This window comes from Somniosus microcephalus, chromosome 18 (assembly GCF_052327205.1).
Source record: "Somniosus microcephalus isolate GS21.2 chromosome 18, FLI_Smic_1.0, whole genome shotgun sequence".
Classification (NCBI taxonomy): Eukaryota; Metazoa; Chordata; class Chondrichthyes; order Squaliformes; family Somniosidae; genus Somniosus; species Somniosus microcephalus.
In genome coordinates, this window is record NC_141004.1 from 13,022,825 (window position 1) to 13,035,347 (window position 12,523).

At 47.5% G+C, this 12,523-nt stretch overlaps 1 protein-coding gene across 1 annotated transcript in view; it reads right to left on the minus strand.

Annotated features, from left to right (window-relative positions):
* Window positions 1-12,523, minus strand: part of LOC147105031 (cyclin-dependent kinase 18-like) — a 108,629-nt gene that overhangs the window by 21,531 nt on the left and 74,575 nt on the right. Inside the window, exons 8-11 of the mRNA XM_086011052.1 lie at window positions 12,311-12,373; window positions 6,823-6,946; window positions 3,395-3,515; window positions 524-621 (exon numbers count right to left, since the gene is read on the minus strand). Coding sequence (XP_085867178.1) covers window positions 524-621; window positions 3,395-3,515; window positions 6,823-6,946; window positions 12,311-12,373 — 406 coding nt within the window. The remainder of the gene's footprint in view (window positions 1-523; window positions 622-3,394; window positions 3,516-6,822; window positions 6,947-12,310; window positions 12,374-12,523) is intronic.

The window sequence follows — 12,523 nt, forward strand, 5'->3', positions numbered from 1 at the left end:
GGTAAATGGAGAGAGGGAGAGGTGAATGGAGAGAGGGAGAGGTGGAGGAAGAGGTCAATAGAGAGAGCGAGAGGTAAATGGAGGGAGGGAGAGGTAAATGGAGGGAGGGAGAGGTCAAGAGAGAGAGGATTTCTGAAGATAAAGCTAGAAATGATGAGATGAGGCTAGTCGGAAACTAAACCAACCCAAAACCATATCAAACCAAACCAACAGAAAAGATAATGTATCATTCTCAAAAATATAAACATTAGTTAAAAGATTGAATTTACTTGAATTCACAATTACTACAGTGGGAAATGTGACCACCCAGCCACAGAGCCTTTACCATATTTTGTAATGACTTTTTCAGCTTATTAGGGGGTGCATTTTGCTTTCTTAACAAAAGCCTTCAAATGAGCTAACCTCTTTGCCCAGAACACACTAACACAGTATAAACTCCAGGCATGCTGATCACTTCAGGACCTGGGGGACTGGGTGGGACCGGCTTGGTGTCTCAATCACAGTCTATCAATGCTCCACTCACCCAAGAGCCTGAAAATTAAGTGTAATTCTTCCTTCACCGTGGAACCAGGGAACAATGGCCTCCCAGCAGCCATTTCATATAGAATACAACCAACTCCCCTGGAAACACAGAAAAAAGACTTGCATTTATATAGTGCCTTTCACAACCACCACACGTCCCAAAGCGTTTACAATGAAGTACTTTTGAAGAGTAGTCCCTGTTGTAATGTAGAAAACGCGGCAGCCAATTTGCGCACAGCAAGCTCCCACAAACAGCACTGTGATAATGGCCTGATAATCTGTTTTTAATGATGTTGATTGAGGGATAAATATTGGCCAGGACACCAGGGGATAACTCCCCAGCTCTTCTTCTAAATAATGCCATGGGATCTTTTATGTCCACCTGAGAGAGCAGACGGGGCCTCGGTTTAACGTCTCATCCGAAAGACAGCTCCTCCGACAGTGCAGCACTCCCTCAGTACTGCGCTGGAGTGTCAGCCTAGATCATGTGCTCAAATCTCTGGAGTGGGACTTGAATCCATAACCTTCTGACTCAGAGACGAGGGTGCTACCCACTGAGCCACGGCCAACACTCACAGAGGATAGCAAAGGATATTGAAATGATCACATAGCCATCTATCCAGTGGCACATTCTCAGTCTAGAACAGAGATATACATTGTAATAGGCACAGTCTAGAGCAGGTCTACACATTTTAACAAGTTCATTCTAGGACAGAGCTATTAACTGCAGCAGGATCAGTCTATAGTAGGTCCATCCATTACTACAGGCTGTAGGAAAGGCTGATATTTAAAGATATTTAGTAGACGAGAATCATATATGTATAACTTCAAGTGTAGCCATTGACCAAATAATATTACCCATAATTACTCCGGGGTAACTAAAAAGCTAAGATTTGTTCAGAATGCAGCTACAAGGACGGTCAAAAGCAGTTTTGACTAAGCTTTGATAACAAACAGCTAAAGGCTGCAAGTGAAGGTCAAATCATTAAATAATATATTATAATGCTGAATAGAACTTAGATTTCACTTAAAACTAATTGCAACGATATTTAAAGGATAATTAGTATAAGGACATAAAATGAGAGAGATCATGGAAGTTATGGTATTTATCTGATAGATTAAAGTGAGATAGTCTGGATACCTCAAAACAGCGCTGATATGGGCCCTTGGTATAAAGGCCTTGTACCAGGGAGGCTATGAAATGAAAGAGATAGGGTAAATTCCAATGGGGTGAAAAACTAGAAACAAGATAACAAAACAGCAGGATTAGGGTTGTGGAAATGTACTGGAAAAGGAGTGGCCAGGTTACTAGCCCTAACGTGAGTGACAATGATATTTTGACCATTAGAACCAATTAAAGAAGGTGATTTTGTTAAAGACCATATATGGGCACTGGCCAAACGAACTGTTGATAAGGAAAGGGTTAAAACCTCGATACTCAAAGAACAACTTTGCACAGAGATTTGCTGCAAAGAAAAGGAACAGACTTACGACGATGTTGCCCGTGTCCGAAGGGCTCCAGAGACCAAGGGTTGCGAGCTATTCATTTTGACTATCGCCTAATGTTAAGTATTGATTACACTGTAAGCTTAATAAATCTGATCTATTGCTCAAACATACTGGCTGCTGTCTATTGGTGCCTTGTCCCAGAACTCTGAGAGGTCACTTGACTGACTCACAAGGCGCAGATTACAGCAGGTTAATATTGCACGGATTACATGGATGCGCAGAACAGCACTCATGTAATGCTATGTTGCTGATTATGCCCGAGGCACTATGCTCCCTGTGTCATTGTCACTGCGCAAGACAGCTTAGAAAAGATCAGAGGTGTAATATTGTACCATGCTATGTGAAGTAAACATCAAAATGGTTGGAAATTCTCACGCTGGCGGAGAAGTATTACAAATTTAACCTTTGGTGAACAGCCATCTGTAAAAGCTGTTTAGTTTAGAAGAATGAGAGGTGATCTTATTGAAAGATAGAAAATTCTTAAGGGGCTTGACAGGGTTAATGCTGAGAAAATGTTTCCCCTGGCTGGGGAATCTAGAACACGGGGTCACAGACTCAGAATAAGGGGTCGGCCATTCAGGACTGAGGTGAGGAGAAATTTCTTCACTCAGAGGGTGGTGAATCTTTGGAATTCTCTACCCCAGAGGGCTGTGGATGCTGAATCATTGAGTATATTCAAGACGGAGATCGATAGTTTTTTGGATATTAAGGGAATCAAGGAATATGGAGATAGGGCGGGAAGGTGGAGATGAGGTAAAAGATCAGCCATGATCTTATTGAATGGCGGAGCAGGCTCGAGGGGCCGTATGGCCGACTCCTGCTCCTATTCCTTATGTTCTTATGTTTTAACCCAGATTCTTACATTAGAATGCCAGGAGGCATATGTGACGTGGAAGCCAGCTGTTCTCAATGGAGCAATTACAGAAATAATACTGTGGCTCTGAAAGAAAGACTTGTCTTTCTACAGCGCCTTTCACTACCTCAGCACATCCCAAAGCGCTTTACAGCCAATGAAATACCTTTTGAAGTGTAGTCACTGTTGTAAAGTAGGGAGATGCGGCTCCCACACACAATCACATTGCTGTTTGTTGGGCAATGCTGTGCGCAAATGACTGTGCAAGTGACTTCACTTCAAAAATAATCCTTCGGCTGTACAGCGCTTTGGGACATCCTGAGGTCATGAAAGGCGCTGTATAAATGCAAGTCTTTCTTCCTTTGATACAAAGGGATTGAACTTCAGATTAAGGACTGTTATCTGCATATGTTTTGATGCTATCCCATCGTGTACTGGAAATGTCTTGTCGGTGAAATCTAAAGGTTTGGAGAGATGTAATCATTTTTATTTTCTGCCAGCCACTCTCACCACATGTCGATTTGTGTTGAGTATTCCGTGGAGCCAATGAGGACATCAGGCGGTCGGTACCACAGGGTCACCACCTCATTGGAGTAGGTTTTGGTGGGAACAGATTTTGCTCTTGCCAGACCTGAAAGACAAATAGTTAATATCATTTGAATGTGGTAACTATACTTGTTCACGGATCTCGCAGTATTGCCCTCCTCTATATACAGTTTTTTTTTATTCCTTAGTCCCCCTGATCTCGATAGGTTATGGACATCTTTGAGATCAGGAGATTAACCTGCTCCCTGTGGCCATTAATTCCACTCTGGACCAGCTGCCAGAAGGTTCACCAGGGACGATTCTCCTTCCTGCTTACCCCCCTCTCCCGGCCCCATAGATAAAAGCTTAGGCCTAAAAACTCGGTTGCTTTGCGTCTCCCGTTGGCATCCTAAGAGGGCGCAAAGCAACTAACGCCTGGGCATGGTGCCGCCAACGCCTCCCGCGAAATTCAGCGGGAGATTAGCAGCGGCAGTAACCGTTAGCGCCCCGCGGCGCTGCGCCTCCGACGATGACATCATCGCCGTGCGGTAGCGTCCCCTGACTTACCGCCGGACGCTATGTCCTACCTGCGGCCAGGGCGGCGCTAGTTAAAGGGGAGGTGCCGGGGCCATTTTTGTTGCTGGCCGCCTGCCAGCACCTGCCCCCGTTGCCGTCCCCGGCCTCCTCTGCAGCACCCCCCTGTGGAGTGCCGGCTGCGCTCCAAGAGCCCGGCTCTTCTCTCGAGTGCCAGGCTCTTTTGCCGGCACTCTGATCCCTGGTGGCCCAGCTGGGCCCCGGGCGCGCTGCGCTAGGCCCCTCCCCTTTAAGAAGGGGAGGAAGGTCTGCAATACCGCGGTGCGACGTGCCCAGACCAGCGGAAATAGTTTCTCTCTATCTACCCTATCAGTTCCCCTTAATAGCTTGAAAACTTTTATCAAATCACCCCTTAATCTTCTAAATTCCAAGGAATACAACCCTAGTTTGTGCAATCTCTCCTCGTAATTTAACCTTTGGAGCCCAGGTATCATTCTTTACAATAGCAAAGTACTGCGGATGCTGGAAATCTAACATAACAACAGAAAATGCTGGAAATACTCAGCAGGCCAGGCAGCATCCATGGAGAGAGAAACAGAGTTAACGTTTCAGGTCTGGGACCCTTCATCAGAACTGGAAAAAGCTGGAGATGTAACAGATATTAAGCAGGTGCAGAGACGGGGGGGGGGGCGTTGGTTAGGAGGGGAGGAAGGATTGAAAGAACATACAGGAAACTTTGTGTTATCCGGAGGCTAACTGTCCGGCATGCTCGAGCCACCGGCAAAAATCAGGAGCCGTTTCGTTAGGTTTTTTTTCTTTTTGTTGCTTTTTTCGCAACAGTCAAGCGCTCTGCAAGGTCTCGCTGAAGCTGTTGCTAAGCTACAGAGACGCTACAGAGACACTTGGACTGTTTAGAAGCTGTTGCTAAGCAACAGGGTTTGTTGCCAGATACGGAGCTCAAAATCTCCGTATGTTTCAACATCAGCGCTGGTTTGTCCGGCAGTTTTGAGGGAACGGCAACAGCTCGGTCCCGTCGGTGCCGGATAGCACAAAGTTTCCTGTACTGTGAAAATGTTGCAAATGGGAATGGCAAAATCATACAGCATGAAAAATGGGGGCAGGGATTATTATCTGAATTTGTTGAACTCGATATCGAGTCCGGAAGGCTGTAAAGTGCCTAATCGAAAGATGAGGTGCTGTTCCTCGAGCTTACGTTGAGCTTCATTGGAACAATGTAATAGGCCGAGGACGGAGAGATCAGAGTGGGAGTGAAGCGGAGAATTAAAGTGACAGGCGACCAGAAGCTCAGGGTCACCCTTACAGACTTTACAAACTTAGTAATGTCCTGCTCTATATATAGGTCTTTGCTTAGCTTTCCCCGTAAAGTATCTCCCCTTGGCACTCTCTACAATACTAGCCTGTGCACACATAAGAACATAAGAAATAGGAGCAGGAGTCGGCCATACGGCCCCTCGAGCCTGCTCCGCCATTCAATAAGATCATGGCTGATCATCGACCTCAACTCCACTTTCCCGCCCGATCTCTATATCCCTTGATTCCCCTAGAGTCCAAAACTCTATCGATCTCAGCCTTGAATATACTCAAAGACTGAGCATCCACAGCCCTCTGGGGCAGAGAATTCCAAAGGTTCACAACCCTCTGAGTGAAGAAATTCCTCCTCAACTCAGTCTTAAATGGCTGACCCCTTACCCTGAGACTATGCCCCCTAGTTCTAGACACTCCAGCCAGGGGGAAACAACCTCTCAGCATCTACCCTGTCAATCCCCTTCAGAATCTTGTATGTTTCAATGAGATCCCCTCTCATTCTTCTAAACGCCAGAGAGTATCGGCCCATTCTACACAATCTCTCATCATAGGACAGCCCTCTCATCCCAGGAATCAATCTAGTGAACCTTCGTTGCACCGCCTCCAAGGCAAGTATATCCTTTCTTAGATAAGGAGACCAAAACTGTGCAGAAATTGGGTTGACTAGGCCTATATTCACTAGAGTTTAGAAGAATTAGAGGGGATCTCATTGAAACGTATAAAATTCTGACATGGCGAGACAGACTGGATGCAGGGAGGATGTTTCCCCTGGCTGGGGGTGCTCTAGAACGAGGGGTCTCAGGATATGGGGTAGGACATTTAGGACTGAGATGAGGAGAAATTTCTTCACTCAGAGGGTGGTGAACCTGTGGAATTCTCTACCACAGAAGGCTGTGGAGGACAAGTCACTGAATATATTTAAGAAGGAAATAGGTAGATTTCTAGACACAAAAGGCATCAAGGGGTATGAGGAGAGAGCGGGAATATGGTATTGAGATAGAGGATCAGCCATGATCATATTGAATGGCGGAGCAGGCTCGAAGGGCCGAATGGCCTACTCCTGCTCCTATATTTCTATGCACAGTACTCCAGGTGTGGTCTCACCAATGCCCTGTACAATTGTAGCAAGACTTCCTTACTCTTATACTCCAACCCCCTTGCAATAAAGGCCAACATGCCATTTGCCTTCCTTATTGCTTGCTGTACCTGCATGCTAGCTTTCCCATGGGCACATCCCGAGGGCACTCTCTGAGACAATTCCCTGCAGCCCTTGCCTAATGGGGCTAGATTTTCCACCCATTGATAGATAATACGCAATAGCCCATGAGATCCCGTCTCCCTGCCCAGTTAATGTCACTACCAGCTACACAGTGCCACACGTGAGTGAATCGCCTACTTTTAAATGCGGCTGGCACACAAAGGACCGGCGTTTCCCAACTCTGGATTCGCCCGCCCGTGACGGTAACCGCCTGTTTCAGAGATGCGGGCAAAACGTAAAAAAAAGGTAAAGCGGGATCTTGAAAGAAGGAGGAGGATGAAAAAGAAAATCTTACCGAAATCAGCTAATTTTAATTCTCCCCGTTCGTTGATGAGCAGGTTCTGTGGTTTCAGGTCTCGGTGCAGAACCTTCCTCTTGTGGCAATAGGACAACCCTCTCAACAGTTGGAACATGAATATCTGTGTCAGCAGAAGCATCACATTATTGACAAGGATCACAGCACTTTTCTTATTATTTTATTTCTGTGTTAATGATTAATTTCCCCCCCCACCCACCTTATCGAGAATTCCATGGGGTCTAATTTGATTTTTGTACAAGCGACCAGGGGGAGCGCGGTAATCGGCCCCCCACTTTCCAGGGGCGACGAGCCCCAGCGCCCGACAACTTTCAGGGCCTCAGCCTCATCTAAATCTGGCCAGGCGAGCCGCGGTGAGCCAGACAGGTGACCGCAGTAAATCTGGCCTGGACTGAGTCCTCGAGATCAGGTGGGTCGGGGGGGGGGGGGGGGGGGGGAGGGGTGGAGTCGGGGGGAGCTGTCACGATCGCACAGTGTGAGAGTCGCTGCTATCAGTGGCACAGATTATTTTTAGCGCTACTGCTCCTCCGGGGCCCATGGAAACATTTTTTAAATATTAGTTTATGGGATGTGGGCATCGCTGGCAAAGCCAGCATTTATTGCCCATCCCTAGTTGCCCTTGAAAAGGTGGTGATGAGCCACCAGCTTGAACCGCTGCAGTCCGTGTGGTGAAGGTACTCCCACAGTGCAGTTAGGGAGGGAGTTCCAGGATTTTGAACCAGCGACGATGAAGGAATGTCCGATATATTTCCAAGTCAGGATGGTGTGTGACTTGGAGGGGAACTTGGAGGTGGTGGTGTTCCCGTGCGCCTGCTGCCTTGCCCTTCTAGGTGGTAGAGGTCATGGGTTTGGGAGGTGCTGCCGAAGGAGCCTTGGCGAGTTGCTGCAGTGCATCTTGTAGATGGTACACACTGCAGCCACGGTGCGCCGGTGGTGGAGGGAGTGAATGTTTAAGGTGGTGGATGGGGTGCCAATCAAGCGGGCTGCTTTGTCCTGGATGGTGTCGAGCTTCTTGAGTGTTGTTGGAGCTGCACTCATCCAGGCAAGTGGAGAGTATTCCACCACACTCCTTACTTGTGCCTTGTAGATGGTGGAAAGGCTTTGGGGAGTCAGGAGGAGAGACACTCGCCGCAGAATACCCAGCCTCTGACCTGCTCTTGTTGCCACAGTATTTATGTTCAACACTCACCTTTGACCGGCCCTCTTCAAGCTCCATGGTCTGTGAAGCTGGTCGGAGTGTGTAACATGCAGGTTCCGACCTAGCTCCAACCTCAAATGGCAATCGGGGTCGTATTTACGTCACACGACCTCGATTTCCACATTTAAAAAAGGGGCCTGTCGCCTCTCCGCCTCTCTCTCCTCCTTTAAGATGCTCCTTAAAACCCACCTCTTTGACCAAACATCTGTCCTGATATCTCCTTTTGTGGCTCGGTGTTAAAAATGTTTTTATTGATATCGCTCTGTATATGTAAGCTGTTGTTGAAACGGGCAGGATACTTTGGTCACACTTTCAAACTGGCGACAGCTGCATCAACAGCAACAACAACATGTATTTATATAGCGCCTTTAACGTAGTAAAATGTCCCAAGGCGCTGCACAGGAAAATATTATCAAACAAAAAATTTGACACTGAGCCACATATGGAGAAATTAGGACAGGTGAAAGAGGTAGGTTTTAAGGATTGTCTTAAAGGAGGAAAGAAAGGTAGAGAGGGAGAGAGGTTTAGGTAGGGCCCAGGCAGTTGAAGGCACGGCTGTCAATGGTGGTGCGATTATAATCAGGGGTGCTCAAGAGGGCAGAATTAGAGGAGCGCAGATATCTCGGGGGGTTGTCGGGCTGGAGGAGATTACAGAGATAGGGAGGGGCGAGGCCATGGAGGGATTTGAAACCAAGGATGGGAATTTTGAAATCGAGGCGTTCCTTAACCGGGAGCCAATGTAGGTCAGCGAGCACAGGGGGGATGGGCGAATGGGACTTGGTGCGAGTTAGGACACGGGCAGTAGAGTTTTGGATCACCTCAAGTTTATGGAGGGTAGAACATGGAAGGCCAGGCAGGAGTGCGTTGGAATAGCGTTCAGCGCCATTCGCAACTCCTCAGATAATGAAGCAGTCCATGCCTGCATGCAACAAGACCTGGACAACGTTCAGGCTTGGGTTGATAAGTGGCAGGTAACATTCGCGCCACACAAGTGCCAGGCAGTGACTATCTCCAGCAAGCGAGCGTCTAACCACCGCTCCTTGACATTCAACAGCATTACCATCGCTGAATCCCCCACCATCAATATCCTGGGGGTTACCATTGATCAGAAACTTAACTGGACCAGCCACATAAATACTGTGGCAACAAGAGTAGGTCAGAGGCTGGGTAGTCTGTGGCGAGTATCTCACCTCCTGACTCCCCAAAGCCTTTCCACCGTCTACAAGGCACCAGTCAGGAGTGTGATGGAATACTCTCCACTTGCCTGGATGAGTGCAGCTCCAACAACACTCAAGAAGCTCGACACCATCCAAGACAAAGCAGCCCGCTTGATTGGCACCCCATCCACCCCCTTAAACATTCACTCCCTCCACCACCGGCGCACCGTGGCTGCAGTGTGTACCATCTACAAGATGCACTGCAGCAACTCGCCAAGGCTTCTTCGACAGCACCTCCCAAACCTGCGACCTCTTCCACCTAGAAGGACAAGGGCAGCAGGCGCATGGGAACACCACCACCTCCAAGTTCCCCTCCAAGTCACACACCATCCTAACTTAGAAATATATCTGCCGTTCCTTCATCGTTACTGGGTCAAAACCCTGGAACTCCCTCCCTAACAGCACTGTGGGAGCACCTTCACCACACAGACTGCAGCGGTTCAAGAAGGCGGCTCACCACCACCTTCTCAAGGGCAACTAGGGATGGGCAATAAATGCTGGCCTTGCCAGCGACGCCCACATCCCATGAATGAATATTTAAAAAAAGTCAAGTCTGGAGGTAACAAAGGCATGGATGAGGGTTTCAGCAGCAGATGAGCTGAGGCAAGAGCGCAGACGGGCAATGTTACGGAGGTGGAAATAGGTGGTCTTAGTGTTGCCGCGGATGTGTGGTCGGATCGTATGAATACCGAGCAGAATCAAGTCTCTATCTCTGCTCTACGTAGAATTACATGGAATGTACAGCACAGAAACAGGCCATTCGGCCCAACTGGTCCGTGCCGGTGTTTATGCTCCACTCGAGCCTCCTCCCACCCCTCTTCATCTCACCCCATCAACATATCCTTCTATTCCTTTCTCCCTCATGTGTTTATCTAGCTTCCCCTTAAATGTATCGACACTATTCGCCTCAACCACTCCCTGTGGGAGCGAGTTCCACATTCTCACCACTCTGGGGAAAATTTCTCTGGAATTCCCTATTGGATTTATTAGTGACTATCTTATATTTATGGCCCCTAGTTTTGGTCTCCCCCCACATTCCAGTTTTATTATGTCACAAAGTAATGGATAATTGACTACAGCCCCTCTGTGCCACCAGATGGGAGTGTTTCGCTGTCCTGTCCTCATCTTCCCTCTTTATATATGTTTTAAAAATTGTCCAACAATTTCTAATAATCAAATCCTATTTAAAATCATGGGGAAAGAAAGATGTAAATAACATGTTTTCTGGGTGAAAATCTTGGAGGGGGGTGAGGGGATGGGCGGGGGGGGAACTGCTTGCTTCCCCCACAAGAGCCGGAGGGAAAGTCTAAAAGAGACGTACAGAAAAGTGGGGTCAGAGGTTAGATTCCTGATTCCCTGCTAATCTCATCCAAGGGGCGCTACAGTTGGTCACATTACTCGACCCGTTAGGGAGGAGGGGGGAGAATTTGTCCGGAAAGATTCCAGCTCTCAACGGCTGTACAGGATCGCGATCAACCGCGACGGCCCCCGTGGTGGAATAGCCTGCCAGCACTCACTGTGCAGGGTCGCCCAGGAGCAGTGGCCACCTTATTAACATAGCAAAGGGGGCAGCCTTGGCCCGTGAGACCGTCCCAGTGAGAGGAAGCAGGGAAAAATACCAGAAATACATTTTAAAATAAAGCCGTGAAGGGAAAATTCATGTTCGAAAAACTGAGCGAATGCCTTCGCTGATACATCTTCCACAGCTAGCAGCCTCTGTGCACTGTCTTCGCACCATTGTAATGTATGTGTATCTTTTACAACAACAAATTGCATTTATATATCGCCTTTAACGTTGCAAAACATCCCAAGGCGCTTCACAGGAGCGATTATCAAACAAAAGCTTGGTCAAAGAGGTAGGTTTTAAGAAGGGTCTTAAAGGAGGAGAGAGAGGCGGAGAGGTTTAGGGAGGTCCAGGTACATAGGTCATTAAAATTCCATCAACAGGTACAGAAAATAATCAAAAAGGCTAATAGAATGCTGGCCTTTATATCTAGAGGACTAGAATACAAGGGGGTAGAAGTTATGCTGCAGCTGTACAAAACCCTGGTTAGACCACACCTGGAGCACTGGGAGCAGTTCTGGGCACCACACCTTAGGAAGGATATATTGGCCTTGGAGGGAGTGCAGCGTAGGTTTACCAGGATGATACCCGGACTCCAAGGGTTAAGTTACGAGGAGAGATTACACAAATTAGGGTTGTATTCCCTAGAATTTAGAAGGTTAAGGGGTTGATCTGATCGAAGTTTTCAGGATATTAAGGGGAACAGATAGGGTAAATAGAAATTATTTCCGCTGGTTGGGGATTCTAGGACTAGGGGGCAGAGTCTAAAAATTAGAGCCAGACCTTTCAGGAGTGAAATTAGGAAACACTTCTACACACAAAGGGTGGTAGAAGTTTGGAACTCTCTTCCGCAAACGGCAATTGATGCTCGATCAATTGTTAATTTTAAATCGGAGATTGATAGCTTTTCGTTAACCAAAGGTATTAAGGGATATGGGCCAAAGGCGTGAGATCGCAGATCAGCCATGATCTAATTGAATGGCGGAACAGGCTCGAGTGGCTGAATGGTCTACTCCTGTTCCTATGATCCTAGGCAAAAGAATGGACACTTGGGTTCAACGAGGGGTCGCCAACCCTCCAGGAATCGAAGGTCAATCTCCAGGACACTGGCGCGAGCTTAGGGAGCATTAAACAAAATTGTGTTCATTTCATTCTCTTTAAACTTCATTTATTAGTGATCAAAAATTTTGGAGATGGGGGACAGGAAAAAAGGGCTGTTTGAGTGACAGACTAGATTAATCCAATCGGGTAATAAGAGTCCGTTCCTTTTCCAATTGGCTTGGGAAGGCCCAGAGGATGGACCAATGGCGGGAGTGTGTGGGTGGGGCAATTCGTGGCGGGAGGTCATGTGATGAAGCCTCCAGGAATACGACCAACCAGTTGGCAACTTTACAGATAAAAGTCTTCAAGCCGAACCTTGAGCTCTGTTCTTTACTGGCAACAATTCTCAAATGGCTCAAACGTAGTGGGTTTGGGAATACTTCTCACCTTGACGTTGTACATGCTCATGATGTTCCCGCAGTTGTCCATGTACTGTTTTAGGTCGCTGTCCTGCAAAGAAAATGGGTACAGTGACATCAGGTGGAGGGAGGTCGGTTCTGCAACTCTCACACCCTTAAGCTTCACTTTTGGAGGGTCATGTCGAAAGAAGAAAGACTTGCGTTTCTCGCACCTTTCACGACCTCAGGACGTCCCAAAGCA